This window comes from Astyanax mexicanus, chromosome 11 (assembly GCF_023375975.1).
Source record: "Astyanax mexicanus isolate ESR-SI-001 chromosome 11, AstMex3_surface, whole genome shotgun sequence".
In the NCBI taxonomy this organism is placed as follows: Eukaryota; Metazoa; Chordata; class Actinopteri; order Characiformes; family Acestrorhamphidae; genus Astyanax; species Astyanax mexicanus.
In genome coordinates, this window is record NC_064418.1 from 48981942 (window position 1) to 49008909 (window position 26968).

General features: G+C 35.9%; 1 protein-coding gene across 1 annotated transcript; it reads right to left on the reverse strand.

Annotated features, from left to right (window-relative positions):
• Positions 1-4104: 4104 nt before the first annotated feature.
• chpfa (chondroitin polymerizing factor a) lies at positions 4105-24571 on the reverse strand. The gene is made up of 5 exons (XM_022686671.2): positions 23884-24571; positions 17955-18337; positions 16120-16301; positions 10094-10276; positions 4105-7584 (listed from the first exon to the last, which is right to left on the reverse strand). The coding sequence occupies exons 1-5, from the start codon at positions 24153-24155 to the stop codon at positions 6322-6324; spliced, it is 2283 nt and encodes a 760-aa protein (XP_022542392.2). The 5' UTR covers positions 24156-24571; the 3' UTR covers positions 4105-6321.
• Positions 24572-26968: the final 2397 nt, after the last annotated feature.

The window sequence follows — 26968 nt, forward strand, 5'->3', positions numbered from 1 at the left end:
AGGATTTCTGGGTTGTTTTTAGGGTTTTTGTTGCTTTGAGTGCCGGCAGCACCTATGCATATCTGGATTATGATGCTACCACCCCCATGCTTGACTGTAGGCAAGTTACGGTTGTATTTTTCTGCTTCAGGGTGGTGTTTTAAGGGAAATCCAGCTACTATAAGTAATATTTTGTCACCTCAGCACTAGGAAGCGTGCTGTTTGTAAAAAGCGACGATTTCTGGGTGTTTTTTTCTTTTTGTTGCTGTGAGTGCTGGCAGCACTTATGCATCCCTGTACCATGATGCTACCACCCCCATGCTTAACTGTAGACAGGGGACAGTTGTATTTTTCTGCTTTTGGGTGGAGTTTTGAGGGAAATCCAGCTACTATAAGTAATATTTTGTCACCTCAGCACTGGGGAGTGTGCTGTAAGTGTGTAGATTAGAGGATTTCTGGGTGTTTTTTTTTTCTGTTTTTTATTGCTGTGAGGAAAAAGAGCAGAGAATAATTACACACTGTTAACTCCAGCTGCCCCAGGCTTTAGGCTGAACTCCATGGTTAGAGGCTGTGTGTGGGGTGTGTGTGTGTGTGTGTGGTGTGTGGTTGAGGGCTTTTAAAGGCTCTGGATATAAATAACTGCCAACCAGCTGCTTTCCTCACCCGCCCAGACTCAGCGGCCGCCCCTGGTGTGGCTCCTCAGGTCTGAGAGGGTGGATTACGAGGTGTTGGTTCAGACTGGAGAAGCTGTAGATCATAAATACGACACAAATATTACAGTAAATAAATATCATTTAATTACAACTGTTATTATAATAAACCAGCAAAAATTACACACACACACACAAACACACACACTGCTGTTTAGAGCATAATGGAGTATTTCATGTACCTCTACTGACCCCTACAGGCCTGATGCTGCCTATAGAGCTGCTGGAGATCTCCATTCATTACTCTGTAGGTAGAGTAATATATAGAGTATAGATACTAGTGTTTAATAAAATACTTCTTCAGAAGTTGAAAAAGTATCAACTCAAGCTCTTTACTCTTTTAGTAAAATATTTTTTTAAGTACTTTTTTTTTCAAAAAGTATTTAAAGTATAAAAGTAAAAGTAATGTAAGGAGAAAAAATAAATCCATTAAGAACAAAAGCTTAGGCCACGCCCACAGAGTCGTATAGTGCACTAACCCCGCCCCTCCCCCTCCCCAAAACACATTTTACTAAAAGCTATAATGACTATAATGTTAAAATATTTAAATGTTAATGTTGATACTATAATTTGGAATTTTGCACTAGGCTGTTCCCTGTTTCTTTTATTATTTTTTTTTTCATGTATTATATTTATAGTTAAATTTATTGTCTCGTTTTTATTTGATTTTATTTTTTTGCTATACTTCTAAATATAAAATTAATTCTCTCAAATATTCCCTTTTTCTGTATAATGCTCGGCTGCACTGAAAATGAGCGTTACCTTCAATTTATCTCAGGTAACACCTTTTGATCAATTTACATTCTGCTGTGCCATAACTTTTTTGAATGTCATTCTTTAAGTAAATCACAAAAATAATTTAAAAAGTAATTTAATTATTTTAATTAAAATAAAATATAAGAAGATTTATACTAAACTCATCCAAACTATTAAGAAAAACAGATGGAATTATTTAGAAAACAAAAAAAGTGTTAAACAAACCAGAATATGTTTTTTTTTATTTTAGAATCTCCTGGAATTCAGGCTTTCAGTTAACAGCTGTGCTGAACTCATCAAGAGTTAATTACTTGAATTTCTTGCCTCTTAATAAAGTGTTTGAGAGCATCAGTTAAAGTAAAGTAGTGAAGAGGTAGAGTTACAGGTATACAGTGAATAGTGAATATTTGAGTAATGTTCGAATCCAGGTTATGAAAAGCAAGAAATAACCAACTAAGTAAAGAAAAAAAATACTTGAACCCTTTGAATTAGAATATCTTTGAAAAGGCTACTTTATTTCAGTAATTCAGTTCAAAATGTGAAACTCATATATTATATATATATAATAAACACAGAGTGATCTATTTAAAGTGTTTATTTCTTTTATTGTTAGTATGTATGATTATGGCTTACAGCCAATAAAAACCCAAAAATCAGTGTCTCAAAAAAATAGAATATTAAATTATAAGACCATTTGATACTTTTGGCAGTAAAGTGGGCAGTGTGTCAAGTCCTGCTGGAAAATGAAATCCACATCTCCATAAAAGCTGTCAGCAGAGGGAAGCATGAAGTGCTGTAAGATTTTGTGGGCATTCCATGCTTCCCTCTGCTGACAGCTTTTATGGAGATGTGGATTTCATTTTCCAGCAGGACTTGGCACACTGCCCACACCACTGCTAAAAGTACCAATTGGTCTTATACTGTATAATATTCTAATTTTCTGAGGCACTGATTTATGGGTTTTCATTGGCTGTAAGCCATAAATAATCATCAACAATAAAAATATAAACTCTTAAAATAGACTTAAACACTCTGTGTTTAACACATCTATATAATATATGAGTTATAGAGTTTCGCACTTTTAACTGAATTACTGAAATAAAGTAACTTTTTTTTTTTAAAGATATTCTAATTTTTTAAGATGGCCCTGTAAATGAATGTGTTTTTTTTCATAGTTTGGATGAGTTTAGTATTAATCTATAATACAGAACATTTTATAATAATAAAAAACACTGAATTAACTTCAGTCTGGTACAGTGTAAGATCTATTAAAGGTTATTTTCGGAGAGCAGTAGAGCAGTTTTATCCTGTATTTAAAGCTGAGAACTGTGTGAAGTGTATAAACGGTGTTTAGGATGGTGGGTGTGTTCTGTAATCACTGGGTTTGGTGGGAGAGGATGCAGAACATTAGAGGGCAGGAGGAGAGTTCAGCCCGGCTTCTTTAGGGATTATCTGCTGGATCAGAACCCCTCACAGTCTGAACCAAACCTGCAACAAGATCTACATTTCTGACTTACTGTACCTTATACACACAAACATAACCTCAATCATTTTACTCAGACCTTAATATTACAGCATTTATTTAAGATATTAAACATGTTATATTCCAATTCCAATTTAAAGGTCATTGCTTGTTGAAAGTAATGTGCAATTACTTTATTATTACAGGTATCAATCGTCTTCTGTGATTCATCACAATGAATTGCACCTTTTCTCATTCATATTCTTCTGAAAGACTAAGCTTGTAATAGTGAATATAATTAAATACATAAAATATAATAATTATTAACACTTTACCATAACGGTACAATTAGTACAATTAGTACAATTAGTAGTACTTACGATAGTAATGAACCTGGGTAAATTGTTAAGTACAAATTACAAATTTATTTTTGCATTAAACATAATATTCAGAGATTAATCATTTTTTTAAATGTCCGTATTTCCTTGTATTTTGAGAGAGGGATAAAACTAATAGAGAGCATTAATGGAGGAAATGAACTCTAGCTCCATATTCCGCATTCAACAACTAGGGAATGGAATGTATGTGAAAGAGAGGAACTTAATTAATCAAAAATAAATAAATAAATAAATAAATAAATAAATAAATTTATTTAAAACTGATGAAGTACACATTGTTACAGATTAACTACAGAGGAACAGGTTATGTAATTACACATGTGTAATAGTGTGTGTGTGATGTACCTGTACCTCTGTAGTTAATCTGTAACAATGTGTACTTCATCAGTAGTTACACTGTAGTTACATGGATTGTTACTGTGTAACTACATAGTACTTAGGGACACTTATTATAAAGTGGGACCGTTTCCAGTTTAATCACATGCATTAACCTATTAACATAATAATATAACAATAATTAGTGCTGTCAAGGTTATCATTAAATCAGTAAAAAAAAAAAAATACATTTCATTTATCACAATTTCTGGAACAATAAATTACATGTATTGTCAAAAAAAAAAAGTTTATAATAACTGGTCTAGTCTGAACAGATAACAAAAATGCTAAATCCTCAGAACTCCCTTTATTATAATATGATATAATAATTATATGGGCTATTTCTACAGCTGTGTGAAGTTTCATGTTCATGTTTTGAGTGAAAAAAAAAGAAAAAAAGAAAATATCCATTCTTTTAAATCCATTATTTTTGTCAGGTTTTCTCATTTTATTTATTGCATTGAAACAAACAGAGGAAAGTGTAGACCTGAATCTACAGCATGTAAAAGAATAAAAAAAATACATTACGAGAGACAAGCTGTGTGCGGTTCATTATAAAAAAAAATGGCATTTAAATAGTACAGAAAAAACAACAGTAATAACTTTAATAAGTGTTAAACCCTTCAGAGATTAACGGCCTGCATGCTTTCAGCATTTCAAATTAGCTGAAATAATAAAAATAACGTGCATCACTGATCCGGAGATCACATGGTACAGGGTTCAGGTATTACCTGGGTCTCCTGTGACCTGAGTTCGGGGTAAAAATTGGACGGTTCTGCTGCATCTCATGATTGGACTCCATTACTGGAAGTCTGTTTGCACTGTTTGCAAAAAAAATAAGTTGGATGGAAAAAATGCTAATTCTTTCATTTTACAGAATTAAATAGTGTTGTCTTGAGGGCTCATGCAGATAATAATAAAAAATAAAAAAATGGATGTGCCAAGCTCAGCATGGCAACAATAGAGACACTTATTTCCATATTCTAGTCATGTCAATGATAATATAATGATAATATAATAGCATGATAATGCAATTACATTGATTTAAAGAGCAACAGAATTTCAAACATTAAGAATATTCATACATTGGAATTAACATTTTGGAAAATATTTAGAAATATCCATAAAAAATAAATAAAAATCAACATAAGTATCAAAAGCAGGGGTCGGCAATAGGCGTATAAGCATCAGCATTAAACATCTGTGCCGAGAGGTTGCTATAATGAACTATAATGAACAATAATGAAAAAAAAAATGATAAAATATGTATCAAATGTTTCTCTTGAGAGCTTTTGTTTACATTCCTCCCCCGTCTCTCTCTCTCTGTCGCACTCGGGGTGACTTTAGTTTAGTTTTCGCCCGTTCTCATTCTCATTTTTCCGTCCTATCTCCTTATAAGGGCGTTTTTTTCCTGGCCGTGTCCCAATTCACTAAACAGGGCAGCGATAGTGTATTGGAGCGTGACCCTGGCGACACAGGTTGGATCCCGCGTGAGGAGCGGTGTGTTTATTTATTTATTTTTCCTTCCTTCTTGGGTTTACCTGCTTTGAGATCAACTGTTCTGCAATTGGGTTCAACAACCCTCTGGGCTGGAGAGCTACCAAAACATTTTTTTTTTTTTTTTTTTGTGGCCCGCCACATAATGACTTGGAAAATATATATAACTTATTTGCGGACCCCTGTTCTAGGGTCTAGAGAAAAAAAAATTATATTCTTTGCTAAGAAAAAACAAACAATGTAAAATATCAGCAAGAGGTCATGTCCATGTATTGCATGATTATCGTAACAGGATTGAATTGCAGTCTATTGAACTGTTTCCTACAGATTTTTTGTGAATTTCAGGCGCAATCCTATGTTACCACTTAAATATAATTTGAGCATTTTCCTTGTTTAAAATTATTAAAAGCAATATATTACCAAAATGAATGTGTAGTTTCAAGCGCTAGTAGTTCCTTTCTGTAGCTACGTAGTTAAGTAGCTATATAACTTTCTCGTTCCACCTTAAATGGTGAAACAGACGGCAGAGCAGCTGCAGCATTTATCAGAAAAACAATTTAAGGGGTAGTTTTGAAGGGGCAGCGGGTGATGTATGGGTTTAGAGGTGGGGCAGGAGAGAAAGAGCTGATTGGCTAAGCTTTTTTAACATTTCATTTCTTCAAAGGAACATATTTTAGCTATTAATGGAAAAAAATTTGGTTTAAGGTTTTTAATGCATCTTTAAGGTGGAAAGGGGGGAAAAAATAAAAGTTAGTAAAAGCTCAATTCAGCTTCCCATCATGAAGGAATTAAGAATTTGACAATAATAACTGCAATAATAATTGCTGCACATTCTTACCCCTTTCTGAAGACATAAAATACGATAAAATATGATTTTACCTTTTGCTCTTATAACTTAGTTCCAGGATTGAGATTGAGATTGGGCCTCATAGGTGATGTTTAGAGGAACCAAGGCATGGTTCCTGACTCATAAATCAAACATGATTGGGTCAAAATATAATTTAAAATCGATAAAAAAGAAAAGTTGACCAGTGTGCTTTCAACAAACATACTACAAGACAATAGAAACAATCGCTTTTGTGAATCAGTAACTTAACAGTATGTCCTTAATTTACTGTTTTTCTGTCTTCTATATCTTTCATCCCTACGTGCTGTTCCCCTGTTCCAATTCGAACAGGAGCACGGCGAGTTTGGAACGAGGCCCCAGGCCCTCCAGCGTGTTCTGCATGCACCTCTGGTACGTCTCCTCGCTGAGTCGGGGGTTGCACTGTTGGTGGCTGTAGTGGCGAAGCAGGGACGGTTCAACCGCTCGGAAAACGTGCAGCGTTGAGTACTTTACAAACATATCGTACAGATCCAGGCTCTCTAGGAGTTCCTCGTTCTCCTGCAGGTCGGACGCCATGCGGGTCCGTGCCGCCATGTAGTCGGAGTTGTGGAAACAAGCCTCGTCGAAGGAACTGCGGTCAAAAAGTCCTGCTTCTTTGACCAGGTCTACGGTTTTGGGCAGCGGCTCGTTGTAGTAGGCGATGTCGGGGTTGAAGTTCTGGAAGTGGATGGGGAAGAACACCTGCCAGTTGCTGATGGAGTTCATCCGACAGCGGTTGAGGAACTCGGACTTGACGTTGGTCTTCACAGAGGCGACGAAGAACAGCGTGTCGACCGGGTGCTTTTTGGAAATGACGTCCATGAACTTGATCTGAGACGGGCTTTCAGTTTTGACGCTGATCCAGGGAATCCTGACCGCCGGGAACCTGCGCTCGTAGGTGGTGATCTGAGCTTTGACGCTGGCGAAAATGTCGTCGCGGTTGACCTGCTGAGCTTCGTGGGATTTGTAAATGAAGAGGAACGTCAGGATGGCGTTCTCGCCCGTCACGAAAGCATTGGCGGCGTAAACCTCCAAGAACTGGTGCACCAGCTCTCGGTCTTGGAAGGTGATGGGTAGGATGACGTGGACTCGACTGGCCTCGGTTACGTAGGGCATGGGGATGATCTCGATGCGGCTCAGAGGACGGAGAAGACAGACGCGCTTCGTGATGCTGCAGCTCCGTCCTTTCTGATTGACGGCCTCCAGCTGCAGGTCCAGAGTGTACTCCATCCCTCGGGTCGGGTCGAACCTCCGGTATCCGTTCAGAAGCTGCTGCTTCTTGAGGTGAATCATGGGCTTGTACTTCCTGTTCAGCTCCGCCATCGCCACCTCGATGACGTCGGACACGTCCTGCTTGTCGATCCCGCGCAGTTCGCACTTCGGAGATCCGTCCACGCAGGAGTAAATCTGATCTTCGGTGAAGTAATCCCAGCGAAGAACCTCAAAACGGGTCTTCGGCTGAAACGGTGGCGTGATCCCAATTGGCCAGGTGGCGCTGCGGTTTCCATCAAACGCCAGAACGCTTACGTTCTTTATTTCTGCCTGTAGAAAAACATAAAATAAAAGAGAGTAAACAGGAGTGATGATAATGTTAATTATGTCAAAAGTGTCGCCCGCAGCCTTAAAGTGTGAGTGCACATATAAAAAAAAAAAAATAAATAAAAAGCATATACGTTAATACAGGGCCATCTCAAAAAATTTGAATATCTTTGAAAATTTACTTTATTTCAGTAATTCAGATAAAAATGTTTTTTATTTTATTATTGACAATTATGGCTTACAGCCAATGAAAACCCAAAAATCAGTGTCTCAGAAAATTTGAATATTATATAAGATCAACTCATACTTTTGGCAGTGTGGGCAGTGTGCCAAGTCCTGCTGGAAAATGAAATCTGCATCTCTATAAAAGCTGTCAGTAGCAGAGGGAAGCATGAAGTGCTGTAAGAAAACAAAACTGCACTGACTTTAGACTTGATAATAAAACACAGTGGATCAACACCAGCAGATGACAGACATGTCTCTCCAAACCACACTGCCAAACGTTTTAATTGGTCTTATATAATATTCAAATTTTCTGAGACACAGATTTTTGGCTGATTCATAGGCTGTAAGCCAACAATAAAAAAATAAAAGCTTAAAATAGATCACTCTGTGTGTAATACATCAATATAATATGAGTTTCACATTTTGAACTGAATTACTGAAATAAAGTAACTTTTCAAAGATATTCTACTTTTTTGAGATGGCCCAGTGAGTGTGTGTATGTCTATCTAAATAAATAATGTTAATATATGATATAATTCTATAAAACCCTTCTGTTTAGAATAATTAATCTTCATACAGCACGTTTTCCTTCATTGTTTGGCTGACCTGCAAAACATTTGCAGAACATTAAAAAAAAATTCAATGCAAAGTTTCGTGTGATGCTAAATAAAGGCACTATTTTGCTATTTAAACACAGTAGGTGGGTATGAACTGTATTAATGTTTATTTATGCTCATCCATAAACATGTGTGTATATGTATGTAAATATTCTCCTGTTTTTTTTCTCCCTCATCGTTTTTTTCATCATTAACTCTAAGGGTGCGAGTTTGTCCAGAATAAACAAGTTGTATATTTAATCTTATCTTGACTGTGTTTTTGTATTTTACTCTGACACATATATACACAAGTGAGGTCAGGATGTTGGATAATCCCCAAAACTATTAAATAGAGCTCTATCATTCCAAAGAAGTTGATAAATGTTGTGATAAATGGTGAGAAAGAACAGAATTCTGAATCTCTCCACATCAAATTTTAAACTAATTCCTCTCTAAAGCATTTTGGGGGTTAGTTGGCCATAAAATACTGTAAATCGAAATAAAGAAAGAAAGAAAAAAAGAAAGAGGGGGCAGGAAGGAAAGAAGGAAAGAAGGAAGGAAATCAGGAAAGCAGGCAGGCAGGAAGGCAGGAAAGTAGGAGGAAAGTAAAGCAAGAATGCAAGAAGGAAGGAAGGCAGAAAGATAGGAGGGAAGGTAGAAAGAAAAGAAGAAAGGCAGGAACAAAGGGAAGTAGGAAGGAAGGCAGACAGGAAGGAAAGAAAAAAAAGAAGAAAGGAAAAAAGAAATGCAAGAAGGAAGGCAGGAACGGAAGGAAAGAAAGCAGGAAGGAAGGAAGGAAGGAAGGAAGGAAAGCAGGAAGGAAGGAAATTAGGAAAGCAGGCAGGCAGAAAGGCAGGAAAGTAGGAGGAAAGTAAAGCAAGAATGCAAGAAGGAAGGAAGACAGAAAGATAGGAGGGAAGGTAGAAAGAAAAGAAGAAAGGCAGGAACAAATGGAAGTAGGAAGGAAGGCAGACAGAAAGGAAAGCAGGTAGGAAGGAAGGAAAGCAAGAAGGAAGAAAGGAAGGAAAGCAGGAAGGAAGGAAATCAGGAAAGCAGGAAAGTAGGTAGGCAGGAAAGTAGGAGGAAAGTAAATCAAGAATGTAGGAAGGAAGGAAGGCACAAAGATAGGAGGAAAGGTAGAAAGAAAAGAAGAAAGGCAGGAACAAAGGGAAAGAGGAAGGAAGGTAGACAGGAAGAAAAGAAAGAAAGAAGAAAGGAAAGAAGAAACGCAGGAAGAAAGGCAGGAACGGAAGGAAAGCAGGTAGGAAGGAAAGAAAGCAGGAAGGAAGGAAAGCAGGAAGGAAGGAAATTAGGAAAGCAGGCAGGCAGTAGGCAGGAAAGTAGGAGGAAAGTAAAGCAAGATTGCAGGAAGGAAGGAAGGCAGAAAGATAGGAAGGAAGGTAGAAAGAAAAGAAGAAAGGCAGGAACAAAGGGAAGAAGGAAGGAAGGCAGACAGAAAGGAAAGCAGGTAGGAAGGAAGGAAAGCAGGAAGGAAGGAAATCAGGAAAGCAGGCAGGCAGAAAGGCAGGAAAGTAGGAGGAAAATAAAGCAAGAATGCAGGAAGGAATGAAGACAGAAAAATAGGAGGCAAGGTATAAAGAAAAGGATAAAGGAATAGGAATAAAGGAAAGCAGGAAAGGAAGAAAAGCAGGTAGGAAGGAAAGCAGGAAGTAAGTAAGTAAGGAGCTGACCTGCAGTTTGTGGATCTCTTGGTAGGTTCTCTGCAGCTCTATCTGGGTGAAGTGTTTGTGGAGGCGGTACATCTGCTCAGGATCAGATACCGGATGAACCGTCAGAGCGTTCCTGAACTCAGCGCTGTCCTCTTTACTGGGGTCCGAATTCTTCCCCAGCTCAAAGTGATAATACTGCAGACCCTAAAACACAAAACACAAATTTATATTCATTTATTTCCACTGAAAAAAACTACTATAGAGCAAAATCTTCATTAGCAATCAGTATATATTCACTTATATCCACTAATACATGGCCTCATATTTTCGATTCACTTATCGATACGTATCTGCTCCATGGACATGCGATGTAAAAGAACAGTCAAATCATACGGAATTCATGAGTCTTTTTTGTGATTTTATGCATCAGCATTAGCATTAGCGCTACGTGCTTCTCTCTCGTACCCGCACTCTATCTCTTGGTGCAGCTGTGCAGCTATAGCTGCAAAAAAACAGCAAAAGCAAACCACCTGTCCTTTTTTCTCCTCCTGGACCTGAGCATGAACTTCAGAGCAGCTGTTTCCTGTTTCTCCACGCCAGCAAAAGATGCTCCACATATGAGCTGCTAACTCATCCATTTCCCTGTATAAAGATACGAGTCTCTCCTCTCTCTAGGAGACGTTTATACAGGTATCAATGTGCAGCATGTGAGACGATTCAGGAACAGATTCTGTGTTCACATTACACACAGATACAGATCACAGATTCACATTTACAGTGAATGTGAACCAACAAGATAGACAAATCTGATCTGAGCAAAAAATCAAATTTGAGCACAATGTGGATTGTAATGAATCTCATAGGATAAAGCAGTGAAGGAGCTGCTGGGGTCAGTAGAAGGTTGAGAAGAGTTCTGACAGCAGTGAAGATCAGTGTACCATTAATAACGTTCAGAACCGAACCGAGACACAGAGGCAGACGCTGCTTCATCTTCTACCCATCCCTCACTCTCCATCCCTCACTCTCTCTCTCTCTCTCTCTGATAAATCACACCTAAATCTTCACTTAACCGCACTCTCGGGGTCCGGCACAGGAACACATTAACCACCGGACCCCCAGAACCTTTCAAAACAGAGAGAGTGAGGTATGGGTCTCTGTACTGAGACCAGATTCAATTTAGAGCTGTGATCCGAGATCCGGGCCGACTGACTGAAGCTCATTCTTCTTTACTACAACCTCTTTACACACCTTACAGACCAAAATATCCAGACGTCTGCTTGTTTATTACAGGTTATTATGATACAGAGGCTATTAAAAAAAAGAGTACAAATTAAAAATCCTACTTTTATTAAAGTAATTGAGTGTGTTTATATGCACAGTTATAAACAGATTCATTAAGATTCATTTAGAATCATTAAAATTCATTTAGATTCATTTAGAATCATTAAAATTCATTTAGATTCATTAAGATTAATTTAGAATCATTAAAATTCATTAAGATTCATTTAGAATCATTAAAATTCATTTAGATTCATTAAGATTAATTTAGAATCATTAAAATTCATTAAGATTCATTAAGATTTATTAAGAATCATTTAGATTCATTTAGAATCATTTGGATTCATTTAGAATCATTAAGATTCATTTAGATTCATTTAGAATCATTAAAATTCATTTAGATTCATTCAGATTCATTTAGAATCATTTGGATTCATTTAGAATCATTAAGAATCATTTAGAATCATGAAGATTCATTTATAATTATTTAGAATCATTAAGATTCATTTAGAATTATGTAGATTTATTTAGAATCATTAAAAACCATTTGAAATCATTTGGAATAATTTAGATTCATTAAGATTAATTTAGAATCATTTAGAATCATTTAGATTTATTTAGAATCATTAAGAACCATTTGAAATCATTTGGAATCATTTAGATCCGTTTATAATAATTTAGATTCATCAAGATATATTTAGAATTATTTAGATTTATTTAGAATCATTAAGAATCATTTAGTATCATTTAGAATAATTTAGATTCATTTAGAATAATTTAGATTTATTTAGATCCACTTGGATTCATTTTGATTCATTTTGATAGGTCTAAAAGTCTAAGAGCTGGATTTTAGCCCAGTAATCTGATTTTTCAGCACATAAAATCCATGTTTAGTAAGGTCTAAACATGTGATTAGGAAAAAAAATTTGACTTCCTATTACTCTAAAACACTACAGTGAAATAATTTTATACTAATATCATCAATAGTATAGAAACGGTTCGTCAAGAATTTAATTCTGTCATTTGATTAAAGTTTGATTGCTGGTTTTATACAAAATCTGGTTTATGCAAAACCGAATAGACATTTTCCTAGGTTTGACTTCCCATTACTCCAAAATGCTACAGTAAAATCACTGGAGACATTTACCTTCAATACATGAGAAAGAGATCTTTATGAATTTAGTGGTGTGATATGAAAACAATTTGATTTCCATGCTTTACAGAACTCTGCTCTATATACAACTAAATAGGAAATTTCCCTACTATTGTCACCCAATTAATTTCAATTCTTATAGTATTAATACTTGAAATATGCATAATAAACAAATTCAACATTTTAACAAGTTTAAACATTCTGGTAACATTACTTAATTTTTAGTTTAATTTTCAGAGCGCTCCAGGAACATTAATTCTGTAATGTTTCAGGCTAACCCTAAACTAAAGGTTAATAAACATTTTTATAATGTTCTCTGTTATCTGAGATTCTGCTGAGAGCTAAAAAAAGGCAGTTCTGGTGCAGAAATGAACCAAATCTGGGAAATCTGACTCACAGCGCCTGAGGATTAAAGACCAGAGCAGAGGAAACCTCACAGCCCTGTAATAAAGATCTTTATATTTATCTCTCTGTTTGAAATATGCTGATTAATTATAGCTCTTTCTCTGGACTTCACTCCCACAGTTTACTTTTACGTTTCTGAGACAGGAATTATAAATACTGTTTAGACTGTTTAAGGGGGAAAAAGGTTAAAAGAGAGAACAGAATAAATGTTTTGTCTCGTTTTTTTTCCAAATAAAGAGACAAAAAGCACTGCAGTGAGATCAGAGTCTCCACACTAAAACATCATTCAGGATTTAATTCAGGGGTTTAACTTAATACTGACCACAGAACTGACATGCAACAAAGGAGAAATCCTAAAAAATAAAACTTCATATGGTGACAAATAAATATTACTCAACTATTTTAAGTTAATTGAACATTTGTTTAGTCTGTTGCCATTGGCAGCTTCTTTTTTTCCCCGTTGTGTTTTGGTTTCCAACCAGACTTTTGGTTCTACAGAGATGAGTAATTGTGATGTCAGTAACGCGTTACTCTAATCTGACCCTTTTTTTCAGTAACGAGTAATCTAACGCGTTACTATTTCCAATCCAGTAATCAGATTAAAGTTACTTATTCAAGTCACTGTGCGTTACTCTCTCTCTCTCTCTCTCTCTCTCTCTCTCTCCACCTCACTCACACACACACACACTCACACACACACACACACACCGCTCCCTTACCCATTCCCCCTCCGCTCTTCCCCAATCACACACGTCTCGCTTTCTCCCCTGTCTCTCTCTCGCGCTCAGCGTGTCTTTAGTTTCCACCCGTTTTAGTTTTTCGCCAGTTCTCGGGCTCCCTATCTCTTTATTAAAGCGTTTTTTTTGCGGCCGCGTCCCAATTCACTAGCCAGGGCAGCGGTCTGCCACAAATTTGATTGGCAGAGGAGAGCATTTAAAGATTTTACACCACACGTGATTGGAAGTTCACTGTGGCGCAGAGCGCGTATACCGTAAAGACAAGAAAAGTTCCGGTGCTTTAAATGAACACTGTCAGAATTAAATCCTTCTCAGTAGTTGGGTCCGGTATGGGTCCGTATTGGACAACGTCTGGATCCGGACCCGGACCGCAGTCTGCAAATATGTGATCCCTGGTCTAGACCATATACACGGTTCTGTTTTATAAACCCACTCCTTGCTGCCCTGCAGAGAACAACAGGTTCAATGTTCAGTTTTACAGTGTTAAATATGTCAGGTCAAGAAAGACTTTCTTTATTTTATATATTTTTTATAAAAACAAGTATTTATGTTTAGTAAAATCAAGAAATACCATATTTTATTTTATTTTTTAAAAATATGTTAAGTTAATTTTTTTATTTTTATAATACATTTTATAAATTTATAATACATTTTCCAATAAAGGGAATAATGGCAAAACTGGTTATAATGTTTATGTAAAGGCGGCGGGAGGTGGTGTCTGCAGCTGCTGAAAGTAACTAATAAAGTAACTTGTAAAGTAACTTAGTTACTTTTAAAATCAAGTAATCCATAAAGTAACTAAGTTACTTTATAAAGGAGTAATCAGTAATCAGTAATCGGATTACTTTTTCAAAGTAACTATACCATCACTGCATATATGCATGTAACAAACTTGATCTAATAAAGAATTTAAACATTGAAATAAAGTTGTCGAACTCTAATGAAGTAAAACCCCATGAAAATCAATTGTTCTTGTGTCTGTGGGAATAAAACTTGTGTAGGCAATGTGTCTTTCAGAAACAATAAACACATATATGTGAGTAAAATGATGCTCTTGGCGAAATTGCAAAATACTGAAAACATAAAAAAATATATTTCACGATACACTACTGCAACAAAATATAAATGTTATTTTATTATTGCATACGATATGATATGGCACATCCCTAACTGAGATATAAAAAAATAAATAAATACAAGAATTTTAGACGTCAATGATGCAGAATGCCATGATACTAATAATGCTAACAATGCACTGCAACTATCTCCATATATCCAGGATTAAAGTAAAATAAATGATACTGGACAGATATAATCTGACTCTAGTAGATATATAATGGGAAATAATGAGAACAGTGTGAATTTTTCTTTTGTTAAAAACAGTAAAAAAGTCTAATCCTGATGTGATAATTAGGGGTGGGTAATATGGAAGGATATTTCAGGGCATAATATTGTTCACTATATTCAAAAATGTTTTTTTATTGTGTATGATACGATATTTCACACCCCTAGTATAGAGTTTTTTTTTATTCAGAATATACACCATTTTACTTATATCACTATCTTATCTGCCAATAATATCAACCTATGGTACCCTATACACTATAACTGACATGTTTGTACAGTAACTCCTATAAACTGTGTGTGATGTAACTGCTGTTTTTATTGTGTTGTTGCGTCACACTGGAGAACAGTAAACATCTTGCAGACAGAAGAACCTGATCCGATTAGGCTGGAGCTGAAAAAGTGAACCCAATCTCATTAAGCTATTAAAGGAACAAGGAATTACATCAACAGGAGCTCAGAGTCCGTCTGATCTGCAGCGAGACACTACAGGACGTTATTCTTATTTATAAACTCCATAAACACACATGTAAATACAGGGGTTGGAGAATGAAACTGAAACACCTGGTTTTAGAGCACAATAATTGATTGAGGTGACGGACAGTTCTGGTGGAAACAGGAGAGTTGAGGTGCACATTGAATTCTGCGTGATTTGATCAGCCGTGGTTTTATGTTTTTTGGATACAATCCGGGTTAGCACCCGAACATCCCTTTCAGACAGCTTCCTCTTACAGCGTCCACAGTTAATCCTGTTGGATGTGGTTGGTTCTTCTTGGTGGTATCTCGCTGACATTACCCTGGATACCGTGGCTCTTGATGCATCACAAAAACTTGCTGTCTTGGTCACAGATGCGCCAGCAAGACGTGCACCAACAATTTGTCTTCTTTTGAACTCTGGTATGTCTCCCATAATGTTGTGTGCATTGCAATATTTAGAGCAGAACTGTGCTCTTACCCTGATAACTGAACCTTCACACTCTTACTGCTCTTACTGGTGCAATAATGTGCAATTAATGAAGATTGAACACCAGGCTGCTCCAATTTAGCCATGAAACCTAAAATCCCACACTAAAATGATGACAGGTGTTTCAGTTTCATTGTCCCACCCCTGTATATTTATATATATTTACCTCGTGCTGGTGGACGCAGTGCGTGTTGGTGTACTGCACGATGCAGCGTCCGAGCCACTCGTCAGGTCTGGCGCTGATGATGTCGTTCCTGCAGTTCTCCAGGAAGGGCTGCAGGGTGAGCAGGAGGCCGCGGGACAGCAGGTACCCGAACCCTCCGTAACAGTACCGCCCCCACGTCTGACCTGAGAGTGAACCATACAACAGAAATATATCAAGGTCCCAATTCGATTACATTTACCATATGATTTCATTCAATACTCAGGATTTATACACTTTTTAACGCAAAATTTCCATTATTTTTTCATGACTTTTTTATGCCTCCAAGACAAATTTTCATGGCCATACTGATGTTTTTTTTTAAATAAAACCAATAAAACCAAAAATCAACTAAAACTATAATTGAAATTAATTATAGTAAACCTAAAATGGATCTGATAAACAATCTTTAATAATAAAATGTGTGTCAGATCCTGAGAGCTCCATTGTGTAGGGCTAAATCACTGAATTGATGTGTATTTTCTGGGTATTTTTACTTTTCCAAAACTTTTCCAAAACTTTCAGGCCTAAAAAATTGCTATTTTCAAATTCCATGACTTTTCCAGGTTTTTCATGACCATGTGTACCCTAAATATTGATTATTTAGGAATATTTCTGTTATAATTCCAGGTTTGGAAATGGAAAGAAAAACCCTGCAGAAAAAAAAAATAAAAAAACTTGTGGCTAGCGTTAGCTTAGCTCCTCTAAACCTAAACCATGTTTTAAATCTGCTGGTTTCAACATTAAGGTGGAACTGAAAACTCTGGGAGAAAAAAAAAATGTGGCTAACGTTAGCTTGTATAAAACTACAGAATGTTTTGAAACTACTGGTTTTAATATTTAGGTGGAAGGGAAAACTCTGAGGCAAAACTTGTGGCTAGCGTTAGCTTTGCTTCTCTAAATCTATAGCATGTTCTGAAACTACTGTTTTCAACTTTAAAGGTGGAACTGAAAACTCTAGGAGAAAAACACTTGCAGCTATCGTTAGCTTAGCTTCTCTAAAACTACAGCATGTTTTGAAACTACTGGTTTCAACATTTAGGGTGGAATGGAAAACTCTGAGGTAAAACTTGTGGCTAGCTTTAGCTTAGTTTCTCTAAAACTACAGCATGTTTATGAGCTGCTGGTTTTAACATGGAATGGAAAACTCTATAGAAAAAAAAACTTGTAGCTAACACTACAGCATGTTTTAAAACAGCGGGTTTTCCATATTTAAGGTGGGAGAAAACACTTGCAGTTAACATTAGCTTAGCTTCTCTAAAACTACAGCATGTTTTAAAACTACTGGTTTTCACATTTAAGGTGGAACGGAAAACCCTGGGGCAAAACTTTTGGCTAATGTTAGCTTAGCTTTTCTAAATCTACAGCATGTTTTAAAACTGGTTATTTTCACGTTTAAGGTGGAGCTCTTGGAGGAAAAAAAACACTTGTGGCTGGCGCTAATTTCTATATAACTACATCATGTTTTTAATCTACTGATTTTAAAATTTAAGGTGGAACGCAAAAAAAACTCTGTGGAAATACTTGTTGGTAGCGTTAGTTTAGCTTCTCTAAAACTACAGCATGTTTTGGAACTACTGGTTTCAAAATTTAAGGTGGAATGGAAAACCCGGGGGGGGGAAAATATTAAAATGTAAAACCGACACAAAATAAATGAGCTAATCCAACTCAAATGCATATTAAACTAAAAGAATTACCTTACTTTAAAGTATTTTAGGCGTTCTAAACATATTAATAGTAAATATTTTGACAACGCATTACTATGTATCACAGTAATAACATATCGTCACATTACTCACCTCCATCGAACTCCTCCGGACTGCCCATGTACAGCAGCCGGTCGACGCTGAGATGCCCCACCAGCGCTTTGAGGCGGTCGGCCTGCGTGTAGGTGTCGTCCTGGGCCAGGTAGAAATAGTCGTATTCGGATATGAAGTGATTGAGGATGTATCTGACGGTCTGGTACATGTTCCAGATGTGCCGCTCGTCGCCGTGGGTAACCACGAACATCCCGTGCGGGACTTTTCGATCTCGAGAGCCGGTGAAGAACGCCACGCTGTCCAGGTGGTGGCTGATAGTGCGATTCACAGCGACGGCCAGCGTGCTGAGCGTGCTCTTCGACGTCAGGATCCCCACGAACAAGCGCTCCCGGATCCCCAGCTCTGTACTGATGTATTTCGCCCTGCAGGAAAGAGCGGGAAAAATATGCATCATTACTGTATTGCTAATGCTAACGGCTAAGAGCAAAAAAAGTCATATGGAGTCTATAATGAAGCCGTCAAAAGTTTGTAAATGTATTTAGCGGTTTCTGAGGCTGGTAACTCTGATAAACTTATCCTGTACAACAGAGAAAGTCTCACACTTCCTTTCCTGGGGCAGTCCTGATGAGTGCCAGTTTCATCATTATACATTTTTTAATAGTTTTTGTGGTGATTGCACTTGACGATACTTTTTTAAAGTTTGTGAAATTCTTCGTTTTTTATTGACTGACCTTCATTTTTTTTCTTTTCACAACTTTACAACTGATGCTCTCAAACACTTTATTAAGAGGCAAGAAATTCAAGTAATTAACTCTTGATGAGTTTAGCACAGCTGTTAACTGAAAGCCTGAACTCCAAATGACTCTACCTTATAAATCTGGTATGTTTAACACTGTTTTATTTTCTTTATTGTTTTAAATGGCTTTAGAATTAATCTACAATGCAGAAAACGTTAAAAGAATGAAAAAGAAATGAATTTAAGGTCTGTCCAAACTTTTGACTGGTATGGTATATAGATGGAAAGAAACTAGAAACTCAGCACTAGTTCTGATGTAATATAGTGCTTATTATTCCACCTTAAATGTGAACACAGAGGTATAATCTGCATTATACACTCGCTGAAACACAAGTGTGACACTTTTCCCATAATAAGATTATCAGGTTCAGGTTTCTCTGGCCAGTCGGTAATATTTATAGCCTGGGAAAGGCCAACGGTTTAAACACCAGAGGAGTAAAACAGTCCAGAGAAACTATAGTGTAAATATGTGCTGCATCACGAATTAAAAGAGCGTAAACTGTATTATAGTGACAGTATTAGTACTGTATCACATTATAATTCAACTAAAAGAGCAGTAACTGTACTATATTAAAATATGAGTACTGTACTGCACACTAACTCAATTAAAAAGAGCAAAAACTGTACTATAGTGAAAATATAGGTACCGTATCATAATTTAACTCAATTAAAAAGAGCATAAACTGTACTATAGTGAAAATATAGGTACCGTATCATAATTTAACTCAATTAAAAGAGCAGAAACTGTACTATAGTGAAAATATTGGTACTGTATCATAATTTAACTCAATTAAAAGAGCAGAAACTGTACTATAGTGAAAATATTGGTACTGTATCATAATTTAACTCAATTAAAAAGAGCAAAAACTGTACTATAGTGAAAATATAGTTACTGTATCATAATCTAACTCAATTAAAAAGAGCAGAAACTGTACTATAGTAAGAATATAGTTACTGTATCATAATCTAACTCAATTAAAAAGAGCAGAAACTGTACTTTGGAGAGAATATTGGTAATGTATTATAATATAACTCAATTAAAAAGAGCAGAAACTGTACTTTGGTGAGAATATTGGTACTGTATTATAATATAACTCAATTAAAAAGAGCAAAAACTGTACTATAGTGAGAATATTGGTACTGTATCATAATTTAACTCAATTAAAAAGAGCAGAAACTGTACTATAGTGAAAATATTGGTACTGTATCATAATTTAACTCAATTAAAAAAGAGCAGAAACTGTACTATAGTGAAAATATAGTTACTGTATCATAATTTAACTCAATTAAAAAGAGCAGAAACTGTACTTTGGAGAGAATATTGGTACTGTATTATAATATAACTCAATTAAAAAGAGCAAAAACTGTACTATAGTGAACATATTGGTACTGTATCATAATATAACTCAATTAAAAAGAGCAGAAACTGTACTATAGTGAAAATATAGTTACTGTATCATAATTTAACTCAATTAAAAAGAGCAGAAACTGTACTATAGTGAAAATATAGTTACTGTATCATAATTTAACTCAATTAAAAAGAGCAGAAACTGTACTATAGTGAAAATATAGTTACTGTATCATAATTTAACTCAATTAAAAAGAGCAGAAACTGTACTTTGGAGAGAATATTGGTACTGTATTATAATATAACTCAATTAAAAAGAGCAGAAACTGTACTATAGTGAGAATATTGGTACTGTATCATAATCTAACTCAATTAAAAAGAGCAGAAACTGTACTATAGTGAACATATAGGTACTGTGTCATAATCTAACTCAATTAAAAAGAGCAGAAACTGTACTATAGTGAGAATATTGGTACTGTATCATAATTTAACTCAATTAAAAAGAGCAGAAACTGTACTATGGTGAAAATATAGGTACCGTATCATAATTTAACTCAATTAAAAAGAGCAAAAACTGTACTTTGGTGAGAATATTGGTACTGTATTATAATATAACTCAATTAAAAAGAGCAGAAACTGTACTATAGTGAGAATATTGGTACTGTATCATAATCTAACTCAATTAAAAAGAGCAGAAACTGTACTTTGGTGAGAATATTGGTACTGTATTATAATATAACTCAATTAAAAAGAGCAGAAACTGTACTATAGTAAGAATATAGTTACTGTATCATAATTTAACTCAATTAAAAAGAGCAGAAACTGTACTATAGTGAAAATATAGTTACTGTATCATAATTTAACTCAATTAAAAAGAGCAGAAACTGTACTATAGTAAGAATATAGTTACTGTATCATAATATAACTCAATTAAAAAGAGCAGAAACTGTACTATAGTGAAAATATTGGTACTGTATCATAATTTAACTCAATTAAAAAAGAGCAGAAACTGTACTATGATAAAAATATAGGTACCGTATCATTATTTAACTCAATTAAAAAGAGCAGAAACTGTACTTTGGAGAGAATATTGGTACTGTATTATAATATAACTCAATTAAAAAGAGCAAAAACTGTACTATAGTGAACATATTGGTACTGTATCATAATATAACTCAATTAAAAAGAGCAGAAACTGTACTATAGTGAAAATATAGTTACTGTATCATAATTTAACTCAATTAAAAAGAGCAGAAACTGTACTATAGTGAAAATATAGTTACTGTATCATAATTTAACTCAATTAAAAAGAGCAGAAACTGTACTATAGTGAAAATATAGTTACTGTATCATAATTTAACTCAATTAAAAAGAGCAGAAACTGTACTTTGGAGAGAATATTGGTACTGTATTATAATATAACTCAATTAAAAAGAGCAGAAACTGTACTATAGTGAGAATATTGGTACTGTATCATAATCTAACTCAATTAAAAAGAGCAGAAACTGTACTATAGTGAACATATAGGTACTGTGTCATAATCTAACTCAATTAAAAAGAGCAGAAACTGTACTATAGTGAGAATATTGGTACTGTATCATAATTTAACTCAATTAAAAAGAGCAGAAACTGTACTATGGTGAAAATATAGGTACCGTATCATAATTTAACTCAATTAAAAAGAGCAAAAACTGTACTATAGTGAACATATAGGTACTGTGTCATAATATAACTCAATTAAAAGAGCAGAAACTGTACTATAGTGAGAATATTGGTACTGTATCATAATCTAACTCAATTAAAAAGAGCAGAAACTGTACTATAGTGAGAATATTGGTACTGTATCATAATCTAACTCAATTAAAAAGAGCAGAAACTGTACTTTGGTGAGAATATTGGTACTGTATTATAATATAACTCAATTAAAAAGAGCAGAAACTGTACTATAGTAAGAATATAGTTACTGTATCATAATTTAACTCAATTAAAAAGAGCAGAAACTGTACTATAGTGAAAATATAGTTACTGTATCATAATTTAACTCAATTAAAAAGAGCAGAAACTGTACTATAGTAAGAATATAGTTACTGTATCATAATATAACTCAATTAAAAAGAGCAGAAACTGTACTATAGTGAACATATTGGTACTGTATCATAATTTAACTCAATTAAAAAAGAGCAGAAACTGTACTATGATAAAAATATAGGTACCGTATCATAATTTAACTCAATTAAAAAGAGCAGAAACTGTACTATAGTGAAAATATAGGTACCGTATCATAATTTAACTCAACTAAAAGGAGCAGAAACTGTAATCTGTAATATTTATAAATAGATAATTGCTTCATCCACATTTACCCAGAGGCGAATGTCACCATATACAGGAATACTGTAACACTAACTCCTGTAAATGACTCTAGGCTATTTGATTATGAGCGTTAATCGAGTTACGCCAGGCCGATTTCAGCACACTCTGCAGATACGAGTGTTTAGAGAGCCGTGCCCACGTTCAGAGAGGACTAACAGGCATTACATCAACCCTCCGGGGAATTTCCACTGGACCGTCCAAATCTGGATGGTGGGAAAGAAAGTGTGCAAAAAAAACACAGCTGTGTTCAAAACCACTAAATTCCTAATAACAAGCAATAAAATCACATTATAGAGCACTGATCATCTTAATGATCAACACAGTACAATCCTAAACCATGTAAACTGTTTGATATTAAGGGTGGAAATCAATACAATATTATCACAGTATGTTGCCAATATATGTGACTCTGTGATATTCAATATACAGCTCTGGAAAAAATAAGAGAGCACTTAAAAATTGTGAGTTTCTTTGATTTTACCAAATTAAAAACCTCTGGAATATAATCAAGAGGAAGATGGATGATCACAAGCCATCAAACCACCAAACTGAACTGCTTGAATTTTTACACCAGGAGTAAAGCAGCATAAAGTTATCCAAAAGCAGTGTGTAAGACTGGTGGAGGAGAACATGATGCCAAGATGCATGAAAACCAGGTTTATTCTGCCAAATATTGATTATTTCTGAACTCTTAAAACTTTATGAATATGAACTTGTTTTCTTTGCATTATTTGAGGTCTGAAAGCTCTTCATCTTTTTGTTTGTTATTTCAGTCATTTCTCATTTTCTGTAAATAAATGCTCTAAATGACAATATTTTGTTTGGTATTTGGGAGAAATGTTGTCTGTAGTTTATAGTATAAAACAACAATGTTCATTTTACTCAAACATAAACCTATAAATAGCTAAATCAGAGAAACTGATTCAGAAACTGAAGTGCTCTCTTCATTTTTACCAGAGCTGAATAAATTATGGATTTATTGGTGTCAGTTTTACAGAATTTAACAAACAGTATTCTTCACCGCATATTTACTAACTTTAGTAACTTTAGTAAGTCTAATTGGGGGTCGATGAGTGCCAGTTCCATCTTGCTCTTTGTGACTGTACTTTAGAAGTTCTTGAAATGTTTTTTTTTTTACTTAGTTTTATTACTTAGTTGAGTAGTTGTTTCTTCTCATAATCTGGATTCGAACATTACTCAAATATTCACTATTCACTGTATACCTGTAACTCTACCTCTTCACTACTTTACTTTAACTGATGCTCTCAAACACTTTATTTAGATAAAGAAATTCATGTAATTAACTCTTGATGAGTTCAGCACAGCTGTTGACTGAAAGCCTGAATTCTTATGACTGAGAAAATCCAGCAGCTATACTTTTGACTGGTACTGTCTACATAATATTCCCACATGAAAACAGAACTTAAACACCAGAACCACATCAGAACCCCTACCTGAACATCTTCTTGGGCTGGGGCTGCTGGACCGGTTCGTACGATAAGATCCGCGGCTGGATATCCTCCTCCTCTCCATCGGTTCCGGTCCAAATGGAGCTGGGTCTCCGGTTCGCCACGCTGCCGTCCTGGACCAGGGTGACCAACCCGACCGGGTCACACGGTTCCTCCACCCAGCTCACACTCAGCAGACTCAGCGTGAAGCCCAGAGAGATCCCCACCACCACCGGACCCACGGGCCGAACCAGACCCAGACACTTACTCACCCTCATAGCGCTGCGCGGCGAACCGGGCCGGTACACGCCGAACCAGCCGCGCGCATGAAGAACCGACAGCGCGGACTGTCCGGCAGCAGCTCGGTCTACTGTCCTGCCCAACCCACAGAACCTCCAGAACCTTCAGAACCTCCAGAACCTCGGATTCGCTTCCTCGGATCAGAACTCGCTGAACGGACCGCCCACAATAACACGCAAGCAGCTCCTCTCCACAACACACACACACTGGATACAGTCTGATACACACTGGATACACAGTGATACACAGTGATACACACTGATACACACTCACGCGCTCGCGGCACGCGCTCAGAACCCAGCGGAACCGCGCGGATCCTTTGTTTGGATCTTCAGAGCGCTGCGTTCCTCCGCTCAGCGCCTCCGCAACATAAAGCCTATTATGCGTGATGTGCTGCTGCCGCCAGAGGGCGCTGCGCACGCGCATTCCCCAACACCCAGCACCCAGCATTACACAGGACAACCCCACCCAAATTTATCATTACATTAAAATTCACCCATAAACATCAAGCAGCTCAGAGACGCATAATATATATATATATATATATATATATATATATATATATATATATATATATATATATATATATATATATAAGAAAGAGATCACTTCAGTTTCTGAATCAGTTTATCTGATTTTGCTATTTATAGGTTTATGTTTGAGTAAAATAAACATTGTTGTTTTATTCTATAAACTACAGACAACATTTCTCCCAAATTCCAAATAAAAATATTGTAATTTAGAGCATTTATTTACAGAAAATGAGAAATGGCTGAAATAACAAAGAAAGATGCAGAGCTTTCAGACCTCAAATAATACAAAGAAAACAAACAAGTTCATATTCATAAAGTTTTAAGAGTTCAGAAATCAATGTTTGGTGGAATAACCCTGGTGGTTTTTAATCACAGTTTTCATGCATCTTGGCATCATGTTCTCCTCCACCAGTCTTACACACTGCTTTTGGATAACTTTATGCTGCTTTACTCCTGGTGCAAAAATTCAAGCAGTTCAGCTTGGTTTGATGGCTTCATACCTGATCATACCTGTGCAGGTGAGGTTACATATGCAGGTGAGTTTACCTATGCAGGAGAGGTTACAGATGCAGGAGAGGTTACCTGTGCAGGTAAGTGTATTTGAGGTGAGGTTACCTGTTCAGGTAAGTTTATTTGAGGTGAGGTAACTTGTGCAGCTAAAGTTACCCGAGGTGAGATTACCTGTGCAGGTAAGTGTATTTGAGGTGAGGTTACCTGTGCAGGTGAGTTTATTTGAGGTGAGGTTACCTGTTCAGGTGAGTTTACCTGTGCAGGTGAGTTTACCTATGTAGGTGAGTTTACCTATGCAGGTGTGTTTACCTGTGCAGGTGAGGTTACCTGTTCAGGTAAGTTTATTTGAGGTGAGGTAACTTGTGCAGCTAAAGTTACCCGAGGTGAGATTACCTGTGCAGGTAAGTGTATTTGAGGTGAGGTTACCTGTGCAGGTAAGTTTATTTGAGGTGAGGTAACTTGTGCAGCTAAAGTTACCCGAGGTGAGATTACCTGTGCAGGTAAGTGTATTTGAGGTGAGGTTACCTGTACAGGTGAGTTTACCTATGCAGGTGAGTTTACCTGTGTTTACTGTGTTGGTGCAGGTGTGAGGTGTGGGACGTGCTGTGTCTGCAGCGTGTCCGTTTTCAGGTTCCGGTTCCTGATCCCGGTGCAGGTGATTACAGGTATTCCGAGCTCTGGTTTCTGGAATTCCGCGGCTGTATTCTCCGCAGTGTGTTTGGAGTGTTTGGATGTTTACTGGGATTATCCTGTCAGAGGTGAAGAGAAGCGTTTCAGGTTGACAGAACCTCGACCACTTCCTGCGCTGTGTGTAACGTGATCACAGCAGATTAAAACTCTCAGGTGTGTGTGTGTGTGTGTGTGTGTGTGTGTGTGTGTGTGTGTGTGTGTGTGTGTGTGTGTGTTTGGGCATGCTACCTTTTCTTTTTAAAACTCAAACGCTCAAAGTGTGTGTGTGTGTTACATTCATTTCTTTAAGGCCCTTCAACATCTGTATGAAGTTTTTGCAGATGTTCTATTGGACTGTGCAGAAACTGTTGATGTTGTGAGAAGAACTGGCAACATTACAAAGTGTACTGAACGCTTGGATAAATATAAATATACTTAAATATTTGAGGTAATTTGTTGCTGCTGATAATAAAATGATGCTTGCTCCTACAGCCTACAACATAGAGACCAGGCAGTTATTTGGTTTTATTTGTTTTGTTACTGCTTTTACTTTTGGCCTTTTACCGTTTTCATTTCATTATTTCTTTCTTTTATTTTTTTTATTTTATTATACATATATATATATATATATATATATATATATATATATACATATATATATATATATATATATATATATATATATATATATATATGTATATATATATATATATATATATATATATATATATATATATATATAATTTTTACTTATTATTGTTATTATTTATTTTAGTTCCATCATTTACCTTTTTATAATTGTGGTTATTTTAGTCCTTTATTTCTTTAACTGTGTTTATATTTTATTATTCTACATATTTATCTCTTTTTTATTGCTCTACATTTTAGCCTGTTTGTGAGGATCATAAACTAGGGGACACACACATTATGCAAATAGATTGTGCAAAAAGCCAATAGAAAAGAAGCAATCAATGGCAACGGACTAAACTCTGTTATTATAAGTTGGTGTGGATGGTACAGTTGAGTAATGTTTAACATATTATATTTTACGTAAAACAGACTTAATTTATTTGAGTTCA